We start from the raw sequence: 25,408 nt of genomic DNA, 5'->3' as shown, positions 1-25,408 counted from the left end.
TGAATGTGCAGCTCTCTTCTTGCTTTGTGCCAAAAACCCTCCTTACTGTTTCACATTGTATGCATGTGTCAATTATTCTAGCTGCTTTGAAATAACACAAACCCGAAGCACCTGTCATCGGTCTTTCTTTTTTATTTCAGAGAGCATTGTCTGAAAGTGTACAAAAGTGCATCATTTTCTTCATAGGCCACATAAAGAACACAGATGTTAAAAAAACGTGAGCTACACGATAGAGACACAAACGTAAGCTCAAATGCAAGATGAGACTCAATTACACTTTTTATCCAAATGACATCACAGACTACATTGTGATTCAGCACACATTCAAGGACAATGTAGAAAACAAAGCACTTATATTTATCATAGTAGTACACAAGTTTAAAAACTGTTAAAACTCACACACACAAAATTACTCAAATATTTAATACTGTATTAATGCACTCGATTTAATAAAAATGAGACTAAATAGATAAAGCACTTCACTTTTTCTGCTTTTTGTCAGCATAATTTAAAAAGACTAGCAAACGTGAACAATTTTCTAACAGTGTTAAAGGAGGTACATCAAAAAATGAAAAACGCAGTAATCAATGCTCCTCAGATGTCGTTTAAATGCATTCATGCAATCATGTATTCTAATTATATTACCTCACATTTAGTTTGAATGCTTTCCTCAACAGTAAATGTAATATCATAACAAATACCTCCTTCTAATAATGAAAAAATATGCACGTTAACCAAAAGTTTACACTAATACAATTTAGTGTTATGTAGCTATAAAACAGTGCCTTTAATGTTGTGAAGGGAGTGGAAGAATCTCACGAGTGTTAACAGCATAGGACGTTCAGCCTCCAAATTTGTTGATACTGCTGAGGCCTAAGCACAGTTAAAACACAGACTGCTTTTCAGGTATCAGATAATGACTAATCAAACCACACCATAAAAGATCCACTTGGAGTCCCTTTTGTTCACAGTTCCCCCAAAATAGCAGCTGTCTGTTTCTTTGTCTGTACAGATTATCCAAGTGTATCCAAGCACTTTGATGTAAAAGCTTAAAACAGTAAATTAATAAAACAAACATTACACTCTGCAGACCGAAGTAAAATCCAGTCTAACTGGATAAAAGTGTGGCCTTGTAGATTTCTTTTTAAACATTGACATCAGCATGCAGACAGGTCTGGAGGAGCTGCCCTGAGGGTGTCCTTGGTATCAGTCTTCACCCAGAAGATTCATGGTGATACTTACACAGGAACACAAATGATGTTCAACGTAACAACAATAAACAAAAAGTGTATTATAGTACAGCTTGGCCTGAACATTTAAGAAGAAATGTTGGTCCTTTATTTCAGTGGTTCTCAGCCCAGTAGTCAGGAGAGTCACAAGGTAATTCATGGGAGAAAAAAATCACTATTATAATAAATCCCCCAGGATTACGCTACACTTTTTCTTGTGAAATGGTGAATTTTTTTAATTCTGTGACCAAAGTCAAATTGCTGAACTATCCAAAAAACAGTACGACATGGACCACTCTGCATAGCAGCCCGCAACAGAGACATCGCCTTGTTTTAAGGAATCAGGACCCTAACAGGCTGAGAACCATTGCTCTTTCTGAAAGAGACCCTTGAATAAATTCTAAGCAAATGAAAGCGTATGTGTGAAATGTGGAATATGTTGAAACTTTAGCTTCTATGGCAAGTAAGACATTTACAATCTTGGATCATGCAATAGCACCACTGTTGTTTTTATGAGGTCACTTCCTGTCTGTTGGTCTCTCACTTCCTCCTTTGGCCACAGTATTTACCCTGACAGCCAGCGCCTAAACACCAGAACAGAGAAAATTATTCTTCACTTGAGATCCAAGATACATATTATATGAGTAAAAATTACACTGTAAAACATGTTAAGCTAGTTCAACATTAAATATCTGCGTTGAACTGAATAATTTGTTGTAAATTGTAATGTAAAATAATAAGTGAATATTGTCAGAATAGCTTCCCAGTGCCATCACAGCCACATAGTTCCTTTATTTGTGGCTAGAGTACAGAGTAGAATAAGATTATGTAGCAAGTCTAGAAACCATGTTTGTACCAGAGTTAACTCAAAGAAAAGGGTGGTAAATTACACTAAAAGCTGCTTCTAGTGGCTTTGTTGAATTCAAAGTGTATAGGGAAGTGAATATAACTTTCATCATGTTTGCTGTCAGAGGAAACAACCATAACATCATGTAACTTATTTTTTAAACTAGAAGGAACAAGACTGTGTAGAATTTTAATCCTTATACAGTGCAACCTGGGAAGTGTGCTAATATGCTAACTGTGTGTCGGAAGAACTCATGATTGTGACTCCTGGAACGGGTCTGAATTATAACTAGAAAATTTTAGTTGACTCCACTGGATTTCACAAAATTCCAGTACAATGTTTTACAGTGTATAGATATTGGCTTACTGTAAAACAATACAATGTGTATGATTTTTTACCTCTGTAGCCCCCAGCTCCCAGTAAGGCCTGCATGGCTGCATATTTGGCTGCCTTTTGTGCCTTGGCTAAAGGACATCAAAGTAAAAAGGAAAGTTATTCTGCAGATATATACAGGCTCTCAGGCTCTCTACAATAACACCCAGCACCACAGATTATAAAAGCATACATGAACATTTTCAAATTATCATCCTTTTTTATTTTATTTATTTCATTGACAAGATAATTAGTGATAGTTAATAATTATCAGAAATTCAGATGTCAGATTTTCTTACTGTTGTGCTTAAGATAAAAAAAGGTTATAAACTAATATTAAAAAGTTAATTTAAGAAACAAGGAATGGATGATTGTCTTCATCTAGACCATTATGTGTCAGTGTGTGCCATGTGTGTATAGTATAGCTATGTGTTAATGCTGGACATATGTGTGTTAACAGACTGGAGCTAATTAGAGCATGCTTATCTCAGAGGAGTTTTCTTACATTTTTGCCCGGCCCCTGTATATCCTAGAGAACAATAACAGGAAAGACAAAGTCATAAGCAATTGATAATCTTTACAATGGTCTCATTTACCCAATTTGTTATCTCAGCAATGACACGTATGAAAATATGCCAAAACGAATATTCACCATGTGAGGCCTGAAAGCATTTTCTGTTTCCTACTTTGTCTCTATATAACCATTTGTGTTGATCGCTTTTTTGTATCTACAAGGGTTATCAATATATTATATGTGTTGCTTCTCATTTTAAATCTTTACAAAGAGTATGCTGAGTGTCAAAGAGAGAGAGAGAGAGTTATAATGTGACAATGTGCTTCGGTTTTACCTGTGTAGCCTCCACCAGCCGCTCCACCGTAGCCAGGGCCAACCTCCCCTGCTGGAACAATGGACACATTACAGCCTGCATCACTTACACAAAGCACGCTGATTAGACTGGTTTCACCAGCAGGCAGGTAAGATGCTTAGTGTGCAGTGGTCTGAATTTTGTGAATGCATCTCAAAATGTTAAAATGCAAATGTTTATACTCTTAATTGTATCAGTGCTCTATTTAAACTGACCTGGTCGGCTGCCAGCTCCTCCTCCTACTCCCTGGCCTGTTCCTGCAGGACCTCCTGTTCCTCCTGCTACACTACCTAGATAGGTAAGTGAGTATAAAGGTGTAGAAATCATTCAAGCACTTAAAATCCCCAGAAGATAACCATGACACACAGTATACTGTTAGCAGAGTATTTTGTCCTTTTACAAAGACAACACCAGGTACATTGGAGAAGAATGTGAAGTTGTGCTTGTATAGTATGTGCTCTGCCACACCTAAAGTAAGTCATCTTTTAAACAAGAAACTCACTTGCGCCTCCAATGATACCTCAGGTAGCTCAGTAAGTTAATTATCTCACTGCAACAAATGAATAAACTAAAAGATGGAGACAGGCCAGTTTTGTCATGGGGACAAGGCTTCGAGGTTATTGTATTTTGTCATATAAACTTGTTCATCATACAGTATAATATGGAAATGTCACAAATGTTTTATTTCGTTGTTAATAATAGTATTAAATGTCATATCCTTCGAGAGGCCAACAGTGGCCTTTGCTTTTGCTTTTTTAACATTTGCTTGAAAATACCACTGTATGGCCAATATCCAGCAATGATATGAACTTGCATCAGTAATTATCTGAATTATCTTTTTAATGAAATTTTTATATGCATCAGTAGAGAATTTTACCTGGTCTATAGCCAGTTCCACCCAACGATGAGCCGTAACCTGAATTAGGAGGCTTCCTTTTCCCAAGTGCTTGGCCACCAGGTCCATATCCACCCACACCACCAGGTCTAAAAACCCCTGGCCCAGTTCCAGCACTTCCTGGGCCATAACCACCAGTTCCAGCACCTCCTGGGCCATAACCACCAGGTCCAGCACTTCCAGGCCCATAACCACCAGGTCCAGCACTTCCAGGCCCATAACCAAAAGGGCCTGTCCCAGTTCCAGTTGGACCATATCCTCCAGCTCCAACTCCACCAGGACCACCTCCTGTTCCTCCTCCCAGTCCTCCTGCTGGGAAACAGATGTTTGTCCATCAGTACAATGAATATTTGTATATCACCTGCCTTATAGTTTTACCTACTAGATTTAGAAGGTTTACTTTTTCCTAATCCTTGGCCCCCTGGTCCAAAACCACCTGTTCCTGTGCCAGCACCACCTGGTCCGAAGCCACCCGTTCCTGTGCCAGCACCACCTGGGCCGAAGCCACCCGTTCCTGTGCCAGCACCACCTGGTCCGAAGCCTCCTGTTCCTGTGCCAGTACCCCCTGGTCCAAAACCACCCGTACCTGTGCCGGCACCACCTGGTCCAATGCCCGCAGGCCCAAAACCACCAGGCCCATATCTGCCAGGTCCAGTACCTGTTCCACCAGGTCCAACCCCTGCACCTAGAAAACATGCATAGGTTTTTAATAACTCCAACCTGGCATCCATCACGCTGGCATTCAAAGCTGTGTCATCTGTACATTTTAAAGTATTAGAATAAAGAAGTTAATCACCTTGCCCATAGCCAGCTCCACCCAGTGAGGATGATCCATAGCCTGTCAGAAGGAGTTAACAGCCTGAATATATCTTTAAACATAATACATTATTAAATGTTGTTGTTAGTGTTAAAATACATGACCATTGTACCTGATTTGGGTGGCTTTCTTGTCCCCAGTCCTTGACCTCCAGCAGTATAAACACCAGGTCCGTAGGTGCCTGGTCCTACCCCAACACCACCTGGTCCAAAACTGCCTGGCCTGGTTCCGACACCACCCAGTCCTGTCCCGGCAGTGCTGGGCCCATATCCACCTGGTCCAGTGCCACCAGGACCGCCAGACCCAAAGCCGCCTGGTCCAAAACCTCCTGGACCAGAACCAACTCCACCTGGTCCAGTCCCATAGCCACCAGGCCCAAAGCCAGTACCACCAGCTCCTGCTCCATAACCTAAAAACAAATATTGGTTCAGTTTACATTCTCTGCATAAATGCTGTATGTTTACTCTGTATCTGTCAATTCTTATCATACTTTTTGGTGGTTTGCCAGTGCCGGTACCCAGTCCTGAACCTGTACCATATCTTGAACCTGGATAACAGAGCATATAAAATAAGCAGTTTATATTTCAATTACATGCTATTTCAATGAGATGTGTTCTTTTCCCATCAAAATTAAACTTAAATTGAGTTTATTTTCATAGCAGTCAACTTACCACCAGGACCAACACCACCACCATATCCCCCCAGTCCACCATTGACTCCACCGGGGCCTACTCCTCCTCCTCCTCCCACACTTCCAGGTCCAACTCCATATCCACCAGGCCCAGCACCATAGCCACCTGGGCCAGCCCCGTAATCTCCGGGTCCTGCACCATAACCTCCTGGACCAGTACCATAGCCACCAGGACCAGCTCCATAACCACCAGGCCCAACCCCACCCTGGCCTCCTGTTCCAAGAGTCCCATATACTGATAAGATAAAAACAGTAAATGTAACATGTAGCTTCTTTCATTGCTGAAGCCAAAATAAGTCCTTATTAAAGTGAGGAGAATATAGTTGACAGTTTATAGAACCTTTTCCTGTTTTTCCTGCTCCCTGTCCTACTCCAGCTCCAGTCAGGTAACGGATGCCTGACAGGGAAAAAAAAGAGATATACTGTACTTTAGGTATGTTTCAGTCATCTGTTTGCTATAACTTAGATGGTAAGAACAGTGTGCATACCTCCACGTGGTAAAACTCCAGCTCCACCAGCACTGTAGCCTATGATGGACAGTGTGTGAAATGTATAAATCAAACATCTTTGTGTCATTGTAATACAGGCATGTAGGTTTGGGATAAATACACAAACATTTCAGAGACCAAAACATGGTAGCAGCTCACTTTTTCCAGGTTTAAGGACTCCTGTTCCACCAGGACCACCAGCCCCAGGTACCAAGGCTGCTCCTCCAGGACCGCCTCCAACTCCTCCTGGACCTCCTCCAACTGCCCCAGTGCCTCCTCCTGCCACCCCACCTACTCCACCAGGTCCACTAGTTACGCCTCCTGCTACAGTCCCATCAGGTCCGTATGCTACATTTAAAAAAAAAAACATATAATAGATCTTTTTCTTATATAATAGATATTTTGATATTTTTTTTGTTACATACTGCATGTTAGTCATGCCTAGTAGCTAGATTAGAAGTTTGATACACAGTGGTGGATAGATGTAATACAGTCATAATAGAGTGCACATTCAAATGGCAAAAATGGCACCTTTGGGCGGTTTTGGTGTTCCTCCTACTCCAACAGCTGCACCTCCTGGTCCAACTCCAGTTCCAGTAGCAGAACTGTCTCCTCTTCCCACTTCTGTTATGCCACCTGAAACACCTCCTGCTGCTCCTGCACTGGTAGGACGCCCTCCTACTCCTCCTGGTCCTCCACCTGTGCCTCCTGTACCACCTCTTTCTCCATCAGGATCTCCCTCTCCATCTCCTTCACCTGGCGTGTCGCCTCTGGGGACACCTGCAGACAGAGCACCGAAGGACACCAGACCTGGATTTCAGCATAGAATTAAAACTGGAACCAAGAACAAAGTCAGTAACCACCAAAACTATTACATCCAAACCACCATTACAGAGATTAGCTTCCACAAATCGGTCTGTTAATAATCTCTTCTGAAACATAATTAGTGGTAGACTGATGTAAGCTTTGACAAATGGATAAAAAGACAACATTTAATTGCTGTTCTGAATGTATAACAGATTTTGATAGGTGGCTGATGATTACCATTCATTGGAGTTCATACATTACGTTACTTGTCTTTTCCCATTGGTAATTTGTTTGGTAATGGGTAAACACATAATAAGTAAGTTATCCTGAAACTTGAGTTGCAAATTGTGGGGTAAATTGGATTTGATTTTATTCACCTGGGGGTTTGAGAGGTTTGGCTCCAGGCAGTGTCCCACTGGAGAGATCACCACCAGAACCTGCACAATTATATAGTGAAATTTAAACGTCAGGGAATACATTCATTGATTTCAGCCACAAGATCTCTGCCGAGAGGATGTAAAAACTGAAGAGATAATTAAAAATCTCAGAAGGATGAGCTTGCAAGCATAGTTGGAAGGCATGAGGCGAAGAAGTGCTCTGCATTGTATGAGTCTAGTGGTAAATCTCACCTCCAGAGGGAAGTCCTGTACCACCTGTATTTTACAGAGAGAGAAAACCAAGAGAGATACCAGAGTGACAATCTCTAAGTCAGTCCAATTAACACTGCAGGAAGCACAGGCATCACTAAAATCTCATATATATTTTAGAAGTATGTGAGCCACATAGGTCTACTTACCAACACCTGTTCCAGCTGTTTGAAACAAGAGTAGAAATACTGGTAAGAGAAATCCTGAAAACAATATGTATATTGAACACTGTATGGAGATTTACGTACCGCTTGGTTGTACAGCCCCGCCTCCAACTGTAATGACAGACATAGATTATCTTGGTATCAATCAGAAACAGTTTTGCAATACATTTTCAAAGATAAATCCTCTTTAAATATGTTTGTAGCCAGCTTCAGTTGTTAGCTAGTGTCAGTCTGCCATGCAGTATTCTGTGGTGCCAGTTGTGTGATAGGAAGTTTGACAAAAACACTCACTCTCAGGTACAGGTAAACCAGTGACAGCTGTGAAAGCATTCAAGTGGAGAAATATTGTGATCTGCATCAAAATTAAAAGCATTTGTGATAGCGTGATATGTCACTGTATCATATTAGGAAGATTTTATGTTTAAATTATGCCCATGCTATTTCAAAATCCACAGTCCATTAGTGTATAATAAGCTCTATTAACCTCTCACAAGTAACATCTCAGTGTTCAGTATACTTTATGTCAACATACCAGGGGCAGCTCCTGTGGAACCTGTAGGATTTGAGAAAAAATTGTCAGTCTTGTTAATTCCTAATACAAAAGAAGAAATTAAGTGTGTTGATCCCTCGTATATGTTACATGCAGTACTTGGGCCAATTACATTCACGGTTCAGTAACCCTCCAAATGTCGGCAAATTCCAGCCGTAGTATGGATGTTATGGCCTTTTTAATTTTGATTAGTAAATATGCATATGCCATCAGAATATTTAATGTTTTTAAGAACACTGTAAATATTTCGCCCCTTCAAGCTTAATCAAAATTGCACCAGTGGTTTTTGAGCTAATTAAGTTGAAACTTTAAGGGTCTATAATCATACAAATGCTTTGTAACACTAGTATAGTAAAATGTTTATAGGACTCATTTTATACCAGTTCAAGTTTTCCATTATTTAAATTATGTTAGAAATGTTAAATAGCATCAATGTAAAACTTAACTTGAGTGGTTAAGTACTTGTCTACATTTGGCATGTACAAGAATTTGGCAACCAATTAATAGTGAGGCTTTTAAAAAAACAAATTAATACTTAAATAAATAAATTCAAATCTGTTATGTCCTAAATTTAGTAAAGGGATGGTTTAGGGATGACATTTGTTGGCTCCACATTTAGTGCGCATGCGCCAGCCCGCATGCTGCCTGTTGCAGTAGCTAAAGAGTTTCCCTACGGGGATCAATAAAGTATTTCTGATTCTGATTCTGATTCTGAAATGCTGGGGGAAAAAAGTATCTAGCAATGATCCAAAATGGCAGACAATCTGTGTAAGCAGGGATTTTGAATTTTGATTCCTGGATCCTGGGGGGAAAATATGTTTTCTTCTACACCTCAAAGTTATGAGTGAAAATGTAAAGTGCTTTATTTATGGCCACATGATGGCACTGTCCACACCAAAACCTAAGAAACACTGTTCCTTTGCTTTCCAGCAAATTTAATTGAAATCTGCATAATGGTTTTTGGGAAGTCCAACTGACTAACAGGCAAACAAAGAAAGAAAGATACAGGACCAAAACATAACCTCCTTGGCCTACTTACAAACAGTGATACAGCCACAGATGCACTCTGACAGAAATGGATGAACATGCAGTACTTGCAGACAAACATGCAGAATCCCTGGCTATGAAATAAACACTGACCTGGAACTTCTGTCCCATTGAATCCTGTTTTATAAAGATAATTTAAAAAAACATAAAAGTGGGTAGACAACACAGCTGAGACAACAGTTAGAAGACTAAATTGCGAGATTAAAGACACCAAAGACCAAAGTTTCTTCCACCATATCACATTTTCACTAATACTACTTCCAAAACACTCCTGAATGAATAAGTAGTATAAAAAATAAATTACCACCTTAACTTGCATTAATATGTCTTTTGTAGCATACATGACCAAAGTACCTGGTTTTGCTCCAATGATGGGGATTCCTGTTCCACCCAGGCCTTCTCCATCACCTCCTGTACCCACTGGTCTGCCAGCTACACCAGTACCTCCTGTTTAATATTGATGTAATAGCCTTTTCACATGTGGACACCATTTTTTTAACATGATATACAGCGCAATATTGACAGAATAAGTGTAGATACATAAGAACAATGAGTTTTATATTTTTCAGGTAACATTTTAATGTTTTAATGTTTTGTTCCTTCTTATTCACAGGTGTTTGCCATGGAGTCTGTGGGGCATCTTCTGTAACTTTTATTACATCCTTGGACCTGAATTTTAATGTTTGTGATAATTGTTCTGTGCATGATTTCAAGATAAGTAAAGACAGATTCTCAGAAGAATCCAGCAAGTTTAAATGCACCTTCTCCTCCAGAACTTCCAGACCCCTCTATCACACTGCCAACACCACCATCACCTGGAATAAGGGCAAAATATTAAAGGAGGGAAATGGTATGTCATATCAACAATCAGATAAGATAATTATCACATTGGAAGCTGAAAACAACACAGTATATAGTAGTATCAAGTTCTAAAGAAATAGGTGTGTTAAAAACATCTGAAATCCTGAAATTGTGCTAAATACAGGGGCTTTGGATAAGTGTGTGAACTGAATAAATCAAACAAACAGGAATATTTTATATTAAAACTACTGTACTGGAAACTCTGAGTAAATGTATTGTTGTGGTAATATGTGACTAAAAAAAATATTTATTTTTTTTGACCAACTCCTTTGTGCTAACATTGTACAGATACCTTCTGATGCTGGAGCTGGTGTACCTCCTGTGGCTCCAAGTCCTCTTCCTGATCCAGCAGATGTAGATTATCACACATAGATTATCTAATTAACAATTCAAAATTATCTGTAACCAAAATATGTATTCTAAATCCTCAAAACAGAAGCTTACCACTGGGTCCAGCGGTTGTCACTGCACCACTGCCAGTGCTAGTGCCATTCACTGAAATATCTGTGCTGGTCCCTGTACTAGCTCCTGCAGTGCCAGTCCCTCTTGCCCCAGGTACAACTCCACCAGGTTGCCCTACAGTTTATAAAAGAGAAAATCTGGTAAATTCAAAAGAGGTGCTTATAAACAGCTCTGTTTCTCAGTTCAAACAACGATATAATAGACACACATTGTTCTACTTGACACAGTCTTGTCAAACTACACCTTACCATACTTAGCAGCTTTAGATCCTGCTGTGCCATAGCCTGAGGAACACAACAAATAAGACGTAGTATAAGTATTGACCACTCATGTGATAAAAACAGTGATCTAAAAAGACATCTGTACAGATGAGATAAGCAATTAAAGGTGGCCAGTAGAGTTGCTGACTAGTGCTGGTCACACTTTTCCTGGCTGTGATTTCTGGCTATCTAATTTCACTTTCAAGCATGAAGTCTGACTTTGAAACAACAACAAAAAAAATTGAAGCTTAAATATGTAACGTTGCACATACATCATCACCTTTCAACAATATCAAATATGGTGGCTCACCTAATATCACAATTATTACATCATAACACCTTGCTGCTGTTAGTGTTCAGCTTTTTAGCAGAGTGATGATGTCATCTGTTATCGTCAATTAGGACAGGTATGACCCCAAAATCTGATCAGCATTTCAGAATAGCAGGCTGTGGACTGATTTCACAACCAAGTAAATGTTGGGATATAAGATATTAACTTTGAAACCACTCCTGTCCTCCCACCTATCTACTCAAATTTCCAGCTCCTCCGAGTCTCACACTACTGTAATAAAACAAATGACACAGTATTGTTCATTCCAAAATTGGGATATATTACTATTTAACTATACTTTTCTATTGTGTTTCTGTTACCATGTATGTAACCTGATTATTTGTTTCAGTTACAGGCCAGGTTTAGTGCATAGGACCAGTTACTGCAATTCCTACTAACAACCAATAGAGGTCAATAAAGGAATAGTTCATACTTAAATGTGATTTAGACTTTTAACGTGATTCAGATCTAAACACTGACAAAACTACACGTTACTACACAAACACTCTGCTTAAAACCAACCTAGACCTCCAGTGCCAGTTCCAAAGCCTCCTGGTCCATAACCACCTATAAAATTACGGAAGATAACAAATGGAGTATAGGAAACTCCATCAAGAGGGTTTAGAGAGTGTATCGTTGAAAAAAATACCAGCAAACAATTCAACTATATTGCTCTCAGCTTGCAATGCTCACTATCATCATAATTAAAACAACTCGCCACTTCGTCCTGCTCCACCTCCAAATACCCCACCAGCACCAGTTCCACCTTGACCTACACCAGCATCATATGAAAATAACTTTTACTGGAATTTGGATGAAACATCCATCATCATGTTTTTAAGAAACAAAAAAGGGACATTTTGATACCGTATTTAGCAGGTTTTGATCCAGCTCCATAGCCTGTAAATAACAGAAATCATTTAGTTTTGGGATTCTGGCAAGTTAGGATTTAGCTTAGTTTGAGTTTGGCAAAATTGATCTTGGACATAATAAAAATTGCCCCCTGAACCTGTTCCATATCCAGCTGCTGGTCCTGCACCATAGCCTCCACCTGGTCCGTAACCAGCTCCAGGCCCATATCCACCAGGTCCATATCCTGTTCTTCCAGTCCCTAGTGCTCCTCCAGTCCCTCCAGGAAGCCCTAAGGTGAGGATTTTAGCTCTAATAAAGGCTTGAAATATACTCAAAATGTTTGTTTTTCAAGAAAAACCACCTACTCTGACAAAGTTGTATCTTGTACTAAAAGGAACAGCAAGAAGCAAGTGTAGAACATAACTAATAAATTACTGTACATGAGTAGTTTATTTATGTACATGTGCATAATATGTTTAATAATCTTTGTGTTTCTGTTTGTTTTAAACAGTTCTATTCATACCTCCAGCACTGCCTGGTCCAAAGCCACCCGGTCCACTTCCCGTTCCAACACCAGAACCAGGTATCCCACCAGCCCCCAGTCCTGCTCCAGGTCCACCACCAGTTGTTAGTCCAACACCTCCTCCTGGGACCCCTCCTCCTGCACCCAGGGCACCTCCAGCACCTCCAGGCAGACCTGCAGAGAGCAGCATTTTATCAGAAAATATAAACTAACTAACTAACTAACTAACTAACTATATCACTCAGAGCCCACAATACACAATAGGCTGTTTTAATGGCAGACAATTTGACATGTTATAGCTGGAAAGAGTATAGGTATAATTAATCTGACTCACATGAAGTAGGCTGTGGGTATAAGCCTACCATTGGCCGACTATTTCAGTCGAAATTCTCGTCCCCTTCCGCTATCTGCGGTTACCGTTTTGCAAGAGCACCGTTGTTGCATCCTGGGCTTAGTGCCACCCAAGACAATTGTGATTGGTTTAAAGAAATACAAACAAGCCAGAGTGTTTTTTTCCCTTATACCAGAATGATAATGGGTTCAGCCAGATCTTTATCCAGCGCTGGCAGAGTGCTAAAACTAACTGTGGAGATAGGTCTGGCTATGCGAGACTAAGGTACAAATAATAACAATAATAGCGGCTGCATTTTGTTTAGATGTACAAGCACAATTGGATATTACATGTATTTAATTCTATATTTTTTAAATTTTGTTGATACAAATTACATGAAATTACAGATTTACTGTAAAGACCATAAGACTGGTTGATGATGAACATATAAATCTGCATTTAGTACATTTTTTGTTAAGTTGTTTCTTACCATATTTGCGGGCTTTGGCACCAGCATAACCTGCAAAATGCAGACACATCAAGATATTTTAAGAGTATTATATTAACCAATGGATCTATTTGAATCCTGACATGCCTCCTTATTTAAATATATCTTTATATTTTTTCCTACCTCCAGGTCCATAGCCAACACCACCAGGTCTAACTCCTCCACCTGGTCCATAGCCTGTACCAGCACCACCAGGTCCAACTCCTCCACCTGGTCCATAGCCTGTTCCAACACCACCAGGTCCAAATCCACCTGGTCCATAGCCAGTACCAGCACCACCAGGTCCAACTCCTCCTGGCCCATAGCCAGTACCAGCACTACCTGGACCAACACCTCCACCTGGTCCATAGCCAGTACCAGCACCACCTGGTCCATAGCCGGTACCAGCACCACCAGGTCCAACACCTCCACCTGGTCCATAGCCAGTACCAGCACCACCTGGTCCATAGCCTGTACCAGCACCACCAGGTCCAACACCTCCACCTGGTCCATAGCCAGTACCAGCACCACCAGGTCTGACTCCTCCAGTACTTGTTCCTGTACCAAGTGCTCCACTTAACATGCCTATGAGGAGAACAACAATCATGTTTTATTTGCTATGATATTCTTTGTTAAATACAATTATACAATAATAATAATGAAGTTGGATATTTTCAATCCTAACTATTCTTACCATATTTACGAGCTTTGGCACTGGCATCATACCCTGAAATACAAATATAGTAATTATACATTCGTCTTTGCTAATGGAATACAATCTGTTGAATTACTGTTAATTCTATATCCTGAGCTGTTACTGTTAATACTGTATCTTAAACTATTACTGTTGCATAATTATAGGCAACATTTTCCAAAAGTCTAAACTGATTCATAATTACCTCCAGGTCCTGTGCCTTCTCCTCCTAATCCAGTTCCAGTTCCATCTGGTCCGTATCCAGTTCTACCTGGCCCATAACCCGCTCCTCCAGGACCAGTGCCAGCACCACCTGGTCCAACTCCACCTGGTCCATAGCCAGTACCAGCACCACCTGGTCCATACCCTGTACCAGCACCACCCGGTCCAACTCCACCTGGTCCATAGCCAGTACCAGCACCACCTGGTCCAACTCCACCTGGTCCATAGCCAGTACCAGCACCACTTGGTCCAACTCCACCCGGTCCATAGCCAGTACCACCATCAGGCCTGACTCCTCCAGTACTTGTTCCTGTACCAAGTGCTCCACTTAACATGCCTATGAGGAGAACAGTCATGTTTTATTTGCTGTGATATTCTTTGTTAAATACAATTATACAATAATAATAAAGTTGCATATTTTCAATTCTAAACTATTCTTACCATATTTACGAGCTTTGGCACTGGCATCATACCCTGAAATACAAATATAGTAATTATAATTATTATTATTTGTCTTTGCTAATGCAATACAGTCTATCAAACTACTGTATACTGTATCTTAAACTACTGTCGCATAATTATAGGCTAAATTATTCAAAACCCTGAATCTAGTGATTCATAATTACCTCCAGGTCCTGTTCCTGCTCCTCCTAATCCAGTTCCAGTTCCACCTGGCCCGTACCCAGTTCCACCTGGCCCGTACCCAGTTCTACCTGGCCCATAACCCGCTCCTCCAGGACCAGTGCCAGTACCACCAGGACCATAACCAAGACCACCTGACCCAGTGCCGGCACCACCTGGACCAAATCCAACCCCAGAGCCAGGTCCCACTCCCGTGCCGAGGCCAACTCCTCCACCTGGTCCTCCGCCTCCAAGGCCTCCAGATGCACCAGTGCCTGCACCGCCTGGCTGACCTGGAGAGATTAAAGGCATTTTGAGTGTGTCTCAGCTATAGACTAAAAGAGGTTGTTAAATACACACACTACATATTCATCATGTTATTTTGGTATTTTACAAAAATGTGCAAATATGTCTCACCGTATTTGCGTGCTTTGGCTGCGCCAGGACCATAACCTATGGCACAAAACAATGTCTCAGTAAACAGTTACTGAAACACAAAATGACCTGTGCAAAAAAATCATATTTAATATGTAAAAGGATATTGATTTAATTGTTGACATATTTGTTGAAAATATGTTGAAAATATTCCAGGAATGGTAAATTACATTATATGGAAAAAAAATTGATGGGTGCACCTTGGTCTACCTTAAAAGAAAAAGGATTTACCTAAACCAGCTGTTCCAACTCCACCTCCAAATCCAGGTACAGCTCCAGGTACAGCTCCAGGTCCACCTCCTGTTCCAACTCCACCTCCAAATCCAGGTACAGCTCCAGGTCCACCTCCTGTTCCAACTCCACCTCCAAATCCAGGTACAGCTCCAGGTCCACCTCCTGTTCCAACTCCACTTCCAAATCCAGGTCCACCTCCTGTTCCAAATCCACCTCCTAAACCAGGTGCGACTCCCGCTCCTCCTCCAGGGAGTCTTCCAGCCCCAACCCCCAAAGCACCTCCTTGACCAAGTGCACGTCCTCCAGCTCCAGCTCCACCTGGTCAAGAAAACAAACAGGTGAGCTTACAAAAATGTCACTACAGAGTATTTAATAATTAGAGGATGCTAATGCCTCATGTCAGTTATGTTTGCAACACATTCAATTATTATGTAACTGTCATATGTTGAATATGACTAATGTGTCTTTACCGTATTTAGCTGTAGCTTTGGCTAGATTCTTCGATTTGCCCGCACCTGTAATTGAAAGAATAAATTTGCTATTTTGCTATTTTTTGGGATTTCTTCCTTTACATTTATCATTGATGTCATTTAACTCTAAATACAGCTGCAGAGTTGCATTACTGGTTCCTGTGTACCTGATTTTGGTGATATGAGAGGGTAACCACGAAAAACCCCAGGCAACTGCTGTCCACGACCATCTAAGGTGAGAAATACATTACAGAGATGCTCATCCTGTGAAATACTGAATTGCAGCTGGGGATAACATTTAGTTTTGTTAATTGAGCTTTTAATATTAAAGATCAAGTAATACATTAAAAATCAGCTTGTAACATAACATAGTTTGTCAGTTTAGGACTTTATGAGTCTTACTTCCTGCTCCTCCTGGTCCAGTACCCCCTTGGCCGAGTACTCCGGCCCCTGTGAGGAATGAGGTTTTATTTTTAGGCATGTGTGTCACACCAAGATGTGATGTTCCAAGATTCATTAACATTGAGTGCATTTACACACCAGTCTGAGGCCCAAGTCCAGATCCTGTGGCCACTCCAGGGAGAACACCACGGCCTCCAAAACCTAGCCAAAGAAGATTAATCCCTCACAATGATATATTATAATATTGTTCAATAGATGTTATTATATGTTTGTTATATGTTTGTTGTGTTACAACATACCTTGGCCAGGTACAAATCCACCTTGATAGAGTCCAGGCACCCCAACTCCTGTGTGATTATACGCAAATTTAGAATATTGTCCCAAAGACTTCATTGTTTCTGGTTGATCATAAACTATGAACTGAACTGTACATCATTTAGTAAGAAAAGGTTTGTCTTCTTTTGGAGTTTACCTGGAACTTGTTTTGATGCTTTACCCCCGCTCTTTCCTCCAGGTCCTCCCCCAGTAGTACTAGTCTGTGGCAGCATTGGAACTGAAACAGGAATGAAGTAAAAGGTCACTTTAGTAGATAAAATATAACTTTTACAAGTGCTGCTTTTACAACAGCATATTTTATTCACCTGGTAATTCTTAGAGTTATCTTTTTGAAACTTAATATACCTTGAAAGGTTAACAGTAAACAACACTTTACAGGACACTTAAGAATGCATGTTTAATACTTGATATAAGCTTTTCCCTAGAAATACAATATATCTCATTGTTTTAATTAATGTTAATGCATTTACTTACAGTACTAAATTGCATTTAATCTTTAGTGCTTTTTATGTGAAGCTTGTTCTCTATTGTAGAATACATATATCTATATGTTGTATAGAGTATAGTATAATGTAAATCATGTTATCTACCTCCTCCTGGTACAGCAGCTCCACCAGGGCCAACTCCTGCTCCTCCAGGTCCAACTCCTGCACCACCAGGCCCAACTCCTGCACCACCAGGCCCAAATCCTGTTCCGCCAGGCCCAACTCCTGCACCACCAGGCCCAAATCCTGTTCCGCCAGGCCCAACTCCTGCACCACCAGGCCCAAATCCCGTTCCACCAGGCCCAACCCCTGCGCCACCAGGTCCAAACCCTGCACCACCAGGCCCAACTCCTGCGCCACCAGGCCCAAACCCTGCACCACCAGGCCCAACTCCTGCGCCACCAGGCCCAAATCCAGCACCACCAGGCCCAAATCCAGCACCACCAGGCCCAACTCCTGCACCACCAGGCCCAACTCCTGCACCACCAGGCCCAACTCCTGCGCCACCAGGCCCAAATCCAGCACCACCAGGCCCAAATCCAGCGCCACCAGGCCCAACTCCTGCGCCACCAGGCCCAACTCCTGCGCCACCAGGCCCAAATCCAGCACCACCAGGCCCAACTCCTGCGCCACCAGGCCCAAATCCGGCACCACCAGGCCCATAACCTGTTCCTCCAAGTGATGTTCCAGCTCCACCTAAGGTAAAAAAAACAAACAAAATTCAGTCATATTTCAGTGATTAAAATGTTCATTAGTAAACAGCGAATACCTGTTTTAGGAGGTTTGGGTCCAGTTCCACCATTTCCTAGGTATTGACCAGCACCACCTGGTCCATAACCACCTCCAAAGCCTCCATAGCCACCTGGGTCAGGACAGGGGTTTGTTTAATACATATATATCCTTCAAGGGAAGCAATATATACAAAGGTAAGTAATGTGTAATATGACCAGTAAAGGTCTCACACCTAAAAAAGCCATATTGTTGGTTGTTTAAGCGGAGCAGCTCAGTGGCACCTTGACAGGTTCATTTACGATGCTTGGTGCCACGCACATTGCCTTGGCAAATCATGTAGTCTCTGGGCAACAGTGTATGTGTAGATGTTACACAAGCGTGAGCCAGCTCTGTTTATTAATTAAATAGAAAGTGCCTTCTTTATTGTAAATCACTTTGAGCTGCATTTCTTGTATTAAAAGTGCTATACAAATAAAGTTTATTATTATTATTATTATTGATGCTTATCTTACTGGTATGGATAAATCAGTAAATAAATAAATACATTGACTATGTTGTTCAGTAATTCTCATAGTTGCATCACAGTGCAAAAACACTTGGAGAGCGACTTACTTATTAATGTATTTATTCATTCATGCACATGTTGCTTATAAGAAGAAATAGAAACAGACCTATGGATTTAAACCTATTATTTGGTCTCATGTAAAGATACAGATGTAGACAAATGAAAACCACTGACCTCCAGGTACGTAGCCTGTTCCAGCTCCAAGCCCTCCAGCTCCCTGACCTCTGCCAGTCCCGTGGCCTCCTGCTCCAAGCACTCCTCCATCCACACCCCCTGCCCCAAGGCCTAATGAGCAGATAAAAGAGAAACATTACTTACATCATACATTAATGAATTCAGCGTGTCCCTGAGTGACTCCACCCTTTTGTAATGTTATGTTATGTATGATGGCTGCCCAAGAGAAACCTCACAAGGATTAACTTATTCTCCGGAAAAGTTTTGAACATTTGTTTGAAGTGTGCATGTTTGACTTTAAAACTAAGTCTCTTATAGCGTTTGGCTATAGATGGGTCAGTAACAATTACAAGGCTGCAGAGAGGGAACTGAAGCCTGTGTGGGGAGAAAACCACTGGGAGACCAAGTGGTAAAAACTGTTGCCACATCAAGCTATTAATTAAATTATCTCACACCCTGTTAAAAGAGAGCTGGTACACATGATGCTTCATTTTGAAATACAAGATTTTAACTAGGGCAGCCTTATTTCTGGCTCCTCATTTTTGCACATTTGATTGAATAAATCCATTTATTTCTGAAATGTTGTCTTAATCATAAGCATTATCTAGATCAATATGTTTATGTAACAGTTTGTACAGTTTTGGCTTTAACTGGTTTTGTGGATTTTTGCTTCAAATTACAGCACAGTGTTTATAAATGCATGCCTCCTATTGCTTGTTCAGGTGAACGAGGATGTTTGCGTCTTATTCTTCAGGGTGGAGCAGGGCAACACAAACAAACTTTGTTGGCATTATTGTGAAGCGTAGATGAAAAAATGTGTTTGGCTGAGATGGCCAGACTTTTTGTAAACTGGAAAGTATGACATATGAGTATGTTTCCTGTGCTTACACTGACCCATTTGCTACCCACCGGCATAATGAGTAGAATTCAAAAGGTTCCACAAAACCAAGGCTTAATCTCTGAGAATCATTCGGATATTATCACCAACATTCCTCATCCTGCACAGGCAACTCGCATGTTTGGGGGATGAAAAACAGAGAGGCCTGAAATTCCAAAGAAAATCAGTCTTTCTGACTGATGTGATGACTTCCATCCTTTATCAGGGACCTGCCATGCCTAATGCATTACCCTTAATCACTGTATGTGTGTGTGTGTGCATGAGGGTGGGTGGCCCCTCAACAATAGCTTATAACCTTGAGGTAATGAGGAAATGAAATAATGATACATGTATGCAATCCTTATCCTGCTGCATTGAATTGACCAGAGGAACAATATTTACAGTACAGGGGCTGTCCACTGATCCATTTGTGCAGAGCAGGGAACTTCTGAACTATTGTGAAGGTCAGATGATGCAAGTAAGCATAGCAGGCAAGCATCTGTTTGTAAATAATGAGCTTACTAGGTTTTTAAACTACATTTTAAAAATACAATGGTACCTTCAAAGGTTGTTGTGTGTATGAGTCTTCCTATAGAACAAATAACAAGGTATCAAATGTTACCAGTATTTATCTGGTGCTCATGAGTTATCAGGTTGGCTGTGCACACTGTAACTGGAACAAGGATGTAGCAATACTAGCAGTTATTAATTATCCCACTCTTACTGAAATTTTGACATAGTTATTCCATTGTAATATGAGAGGAAAGCTATGTGCTCAGGGTGCGTGTTTGTGCTTAATGAGGGTGATGTTTTATTTAGTATTTAATTTGACTGTCTTTTCAAAAAAGACAACAAAAAAAACTCCATGCCTGTGCCTTGGCCACCTGGACCAGTGCGTTCTGGTCCAAAACCACCTGGACTAACTCCTCCAGGCCCAGTTCCATATCCTCCAGGACCAACACCACCTGGTCCAAAACCACCTGACCCGACTCCGCCTGGTCCCTGTCCTGCTCCAAACCCTCCAGTCACTCCTCCACGACCACCGTAGCCACCTCCTAGAGACAAATACTAAGGACTTAAATTTTCTTCTTGGGGATTCTACAAAACACATTTTAAATCAGTGCTCTAACAACAGGCGCTCCTGAAAGTCTTACCTGTTTTTGGAGGCTTTTCACCTGTAAGAAGAAAGCAATCAACAGTTAAATCAACAGTGGCATAATGGAAATCTTGCTAGGCTTTGCTCTACAGATGGTGGAATGAGTAGATAATCAAGATGTCAACCAGCCATATTTGTCTTACCAGCCCCAACACCTCCAGGTACGACTCCCAGTCCACCACTGCCTGGACCGAAAGTGCTGGGCCTGAAACCTCCTGGTCCAACTCCTCCTGGTCCGACTCCTCCTGGTCCGACTCCTCCTGGTCCGACTCCTCCTGGTCCGTGACCACCATAGCCCTCTGGGGAATACAGTCATCGGGACATTGTGAGTTGAAAACATGCACAAACATTAGTACAGAAAGTGAAAGCAGCAACAGATTGTAGACACATTTATAGCCAGATTTGTTTCTTGTGGTTGAAATCAACATGAGGGATTTGTTATGTGTGAGACATAAAAAACACACCTGTTTTGCCTGGCTTGTCACCTGGGACTCCTCTAGTAACTGATGTCATTTAAACGAAACATATTTAAAAAATTTAAATATAGCGCTTCTATAAGTGATGACACAATCGTAAATGTTTAAGTATAATTTTCACGACCAGAATTGCATCTGAAAGCTGATGCCTGTATGTTACATGTCTGTCCTCATATTCATAACTTCAAACTGAAGTCATAAGCAGTGTTTCAAATTTAATGGAAAACACAAATGCCATTCACCTCCACCAGCTCCTGGTCCAAAGCCTCCAAGACCAGCACCAGCTCCTCCTGCTCCTGGTCCAGCTCCTCCACCAGGCTGAAATCCAGTCCCAGCTCCTCCAGGGCCAAATCCAGCTCCAGGTCCTGCACCAGCTCCTATGCTGGCTCCAGCTCCTCCTGCTGCTCCACCAGCAGGTATATATACACCTGATACACATAACCAACATGATTTTGTAATGGTTTCGAGTTACAACTAGTTTTTCTGTTCGAGTAAAAATATCACATCGTAGAAAAGATTTCAGTCAGAGTCATCTGGACACTGTTTTCAGAATCAAGACGTTTCGGCTCCCATCCGGAAGTCATTCTCAATTGTGAAAAAATGGTCTGGGAAATCAGAACACTGAAAACAGTGTCCAGATGACTACGACTGAAACCTTTTCTACGATGGAACACTCCTGGACGAATGAGGGACTACACCGTCTAAAAATATCACACTTTATTTGAAAAAAAAAAACGTGTGTAATATGAATGAAAAAATTTACACTATTCTAAGAGCTGAAAATCGCCTGTATAGACAGCAGATTAATGGTGAATGGTGTTTTCTTTGTTTTGGACTAGCAGATGTCAGAATTTGTGGAATTTATGAGTCATCATTCAATGAGGCATAATTATCTCCTCTTTGCCAGCACTAAATAAAACCCATTTAATATGTGCAGATAACAAGGATCACATTTACGTGTGTCCTTACGTTCAGTGTGTGTGTATATGCGTGCTTGTGTATAGCAATTATCAACCCTGTGCTCTGTGCCTTGAGTGAGTTTCTCTGTAGCTGATAAAACGCTTCATCCAAAAGGCATGCTTCTTTGGTCATAATTCTCACACTTTTCTACACCTATGTTTTGTTCCACAAATCACGATAGCCAAAAATAGAAACACAGAGAGCAAACAACTATAAAAGGAAAGGTTTTTTAAGATCCCACAGTCCAGATGTGAAAAGAAGAGGTCTGTAGGGATTCCTAAAGAATGTGAGTTACTGATCTCATAGTATTGCCATGTACAGCACATTAACAACACACAGTAAATAACTGAAGTGTTCAGTCATTCAGCTCTAACTGCAGCAGGCAGAGCTGAATGACCCCCAACCAAAAAAAAACTTTTGTTGTTTTGGGAGAAATCTTTATTGAAATAAAACATTGGACAGGTACAACTATACACTCATGTTCACTATAGATGTATTACACTAGAACATTTCTACAGTGATATAGTGACATAAATATCTCATTACAGAATTGGTAATGTAATGTCTCATTTATTACTCATGATACATGATATCATACTGAAACTATTATTGTTTTCAGCCACTCTGGCACTGTGGCTCTAGGGATGACAATCTCAGTCTGTCAGTCAGCCCACCACTTAGGTGTAGACTAAAATATCTCAACTCTATTGGATGGATTGCCATGAAATATTGTACAGACATTAATGATCCCTAGAGAACTCTACTGACTTTGGTGATCCCTGACTTTTCTTCTAGCGCCACCAGCTGGTCAAACTTTTCATATATCTCAACATCTATTAGATAGTTTGGCGTACATTTTGGTACATTCATGGTTCCCAGGGGATGAATGGGACTGAAATATCTCAACAATTGTTGGATGAATTAACATGCAATTTGGTGCAGACTTTCATGGTTTTGGTGAACTTTAGTGATTCCTTGGCTTTTCATCTAGCACCACCATCAGGTCAAAATTGAAATGTGCCCAATTCTTTGGTTTATCTAACAGTCTGGTTTTCTTTAGAATGAACATTACAGCTTCATAGAGCCGCTAGAGTGGCTGTAGAATCTTAATCTTGTTGAAGGTGCACTGGCACTGTTTTTAATAATGATTTCAAATTCAATTTAGAATGAGCAAATCAATTTGTTATGAAGACTCAGACAAAGTCACATTATACATCCTGGTGGCCTAAGGATCTAAGATGCTGACCATGTAATTGCAATGTTCCCTGTTTGAGTTTTCTATACTATCTCCTATATAATAAAGGCACTTTGCATCTAAAACCTATTATTTGCTGTTAACATAAATATATTGTGTGTTTAGAGGTTTTCAGTTTACTTATGATTCAAGCTGACGGTTCAGAAATATAGAAACTTAAGTACAAATATTCATCCAGTCCACTTCAGTAAAACCAAAACACAGAAATTAAACAGCCAATGACAGTGTGCAGTCGTTCAGCCTGACCTTGGTCAAATTACACAACAACCTGGAACAGCCTTTTAAACCACCCATGCTCTCCTCTAACAAGGTGAGGAAGAGGATGAGGGGAATTTCCTTGCATCAGCCAACACAAAGCTTAAACAGATAAGAGACAGGATCTGGAGAGATGAGGTCTGGAGCACACAGTTATAGTTAAAGCTTTTAATTTTATTTTATTAAAAGCATTAAGTATAACCCTATTGTCTAGACTTCATGCTTCAAGAGGAGGAAGAGCTGAAAAATACACCTGGGATTCGTTCTTATTTAACATGTTTACATACTAAAGTGATTTCAAAGTTCACCCAGACAAACATCCGGGAATTGAATACTACGTAGCTATCTGTCCATCTTTAAGAAACAAAAAGTGGGTGGAAAGTTACAGCAACAATGTTTTTGAATCATTCAACAAAAATATCAACAAAGACAAGTTTTGTTTATTACTAAGAAAAAAAAGCACTCCACTCAGAGGAGTAGGCAGTACTCTTGAAAACTTTTTGATACAGGAAAGGTAAAGTTTGTCCAACACATGCTCAGTCCAATATTCTCCACAGTCAGATTCTTAATCTGACAGCAAGACTGGAGATGAGTTTGACCTTTGCTTCAGCGATTACAAATTAATTCACACATTCTTTGTCTTTACCTCATAACGTCCTCAAAGACTTGAAGACAAGATGAAAATAGACTGCAGGAATGATAATGAGTCAGTGAAAACCCCTTATAATACTGCAAAACAAATTGTCACTTCTCTTCAGTGAAACCACGCTGAAACAATTTCAACTCTTTGGCAGATGTTTATATGCAGTAGGTAATTTTTATCATCATCATCAATAATTTGCAGCAGCCAATTTCTACTAGAATCCTACACAACCTTATTATAATCATCATTATCATAGTTGCTGCAGCTCACAACATCTCAAATTACAACTCTCATAGAAAATGCACTAAACTACCAGTAAAGAAAAGAGGACCTGAATTCATGCATCCCTTTCCTGCCAACACTGCTACATAAACTTTGTGACACCTGATCCACAGGTGCTGCACTGCTGAGCGCTGCACACATGCAGTAAAGGGGACCCACCTCCTTGTAGTGAAGGTTTCCACAGAGCCAAGAGAAGGACTCCATGTAGGTACGTGGCCACCATCCCTCTCGCCATCTCGCTCCAAAATGTCCCTCTCCTCTCCCAAGCTCCAGGTTTTATCCCCAGCAAGCCTATCAGGGCTCAACAAGGCCTCAAGAAAGAAGGAGGGAAAATGAGTGCGAGCAGAAAAAAAGGGGACAGGATGCAAGACAGGACACTGTGTAATTGGTTAAGAGTTAACAATGTGAAGATAGACAAGGAAAGAGGGGGGAGAGGGAGAGAAAACACACTGGTTCTCCTCATTAAACCAAATGGGTTGTTCTAACCCCCCAATGACTGTTGGGCTGCATTTATTTGGTTCTCTACTGCCAAAAAGAGGGAGTATGAAGAGTGGGTGGGGGGCTGAGAGAGAGAGAGAGAACATGTATGAGAGGCAAGAGAGTATGT

At 40.8% G+C, this 25,408-nt stretch overlaps 1 protein-coding gene across 3 annotated transcripts; it reads right to left on the bottom strand.

Annotated features, from left to right (window-relative positions):
* Positions 1–114: 114 nt before the first annotated feature.
* Positions 115–25,281, bottom strand: elnb (elastin b). 3 transcript variants are annotated; one of them, XM_044223425.1, is made up of 52 exons: positions 24,961–25,281; positions 21,649–21,834; positions 21,074–21,229; positions 20,929–20,949; positions 20,644–20,829; positions 18,898–19,008; positions 18,196–18,288; positions 17,532–18,122; positions 17,078–17,158; positions 16,905–16,952; positions 16,744–16,806; positions 16,606–16,653; positions 16,371–16,433; positions 16,204–16,248; positions 15,731–16,051; positions 15,482–15,517; positions 15,070–15,357; positions 14,885–14,917; positions 14,427–14,780; positions 14,222–14,254; positions 13,672–14,112; positions 13,531–13,560; positions 12,710–12,883; positions 12,344–12,475; positions 12,202–12,234; positions 10,992–11,027; positions 10,726–10,857; positions 10,574–10,621; positions 10,182–10,235; positions 9,775–9,867; positions 9,514–9,537; positions 8,356–8,376; positions 8,115–8,141; positions 7,908–7,934; positions 7,809–7,823; positions 7,642–7,665; positions 7,390–7,449; positions 6,737–6,985; positions 6,365–6,553; positions 6,206–6,244; positions 6,058–6,114; positions 5,698–5,952; positions 5,517–5,573; positions 5,139–5,435; positions 5,006–5,047; positions 4,610–4,894; positions 4,192–4,521; positions 3,530–3,604; positions 3,297–3,347; positions 2,954–2,977; positions 2,475–2,540; positions 115–1,813 (listed from the first exon to the last, which is right to left on the bottom strand). In XM_044223425.1, the coding sequence occupies exons 1-52, from the start codon at positions 25,034–25,036 to the stop codon at positions 1,770–1,772; spliced, it is 6,264 nt and encodes a 2,087-aa protein (XP_044079360.1). In that variant the 5' UTR covers positions 25,037–25,281; the 3' UTR covers positions 115–1,769. The 3 variants fall into 3 exon arrangements, with proteins under 3 accessions (XP_044079360.1, XP_044079361.1, XP_044079363.1); XM_044223426.1 differs by lacking the exon at positions 8,115–8,141 and having other exon boundaries at positions 10,574–10,627; XM_044223428.1 differs by lacking the exons at positions 8,115–8,141; positions 8,356–8,376 and having other exon boundaries at positions 10,574–10,627.
* Positions 25,282–25,408: the final 127 nt, after the last annotated feature.

The sequence above is a fragment of the Siniperca chuatsi genome, linkage group LG14 (genome assembly GCF_020085105.1).
Source record: "Siniperca chuatsi isolate FFG_IHB_CAS linkage group LG14, ASM2008510v1, whole genome shotgun sequence".
Lineage (NCBI taxonomy): Eukaryota > Metazoa > Chordata > Actinopteri > Centrarchiformes > Sinipercidae > Siniperca > Siniperca chuatsi.
The sequence above is the reverse complement of the archived record's forward strand: the minus strand, read 5'-3'. Positions and strand labels throughout refer to the sequence as shown.

Bases quoted from the DNA above. Each gene is read 5' to 3' on its own strand.
- elnb (XM_044223425.1), bottom strand. From the start codon at position 25,036: ATGGCGAGAGGGATGGTGGCCACGTACCTACATGGAGTCCTTCTCTTG. The intron at 16,654-16,743 runs GTGTGTAAATGC...CATTCCTCACAG, and splicing joins TGGACTTGGGCCTCAGACTG to GGGCCGGAGTACTCGGCCAA. The intron at 6,245-6,364 runs GTGAGCTGCTAC...TGTCCATCATAG, and splicing joins AGTCCTTAAACCTGGAAAAA to GCTACAGTGCTGGTGGAGCT.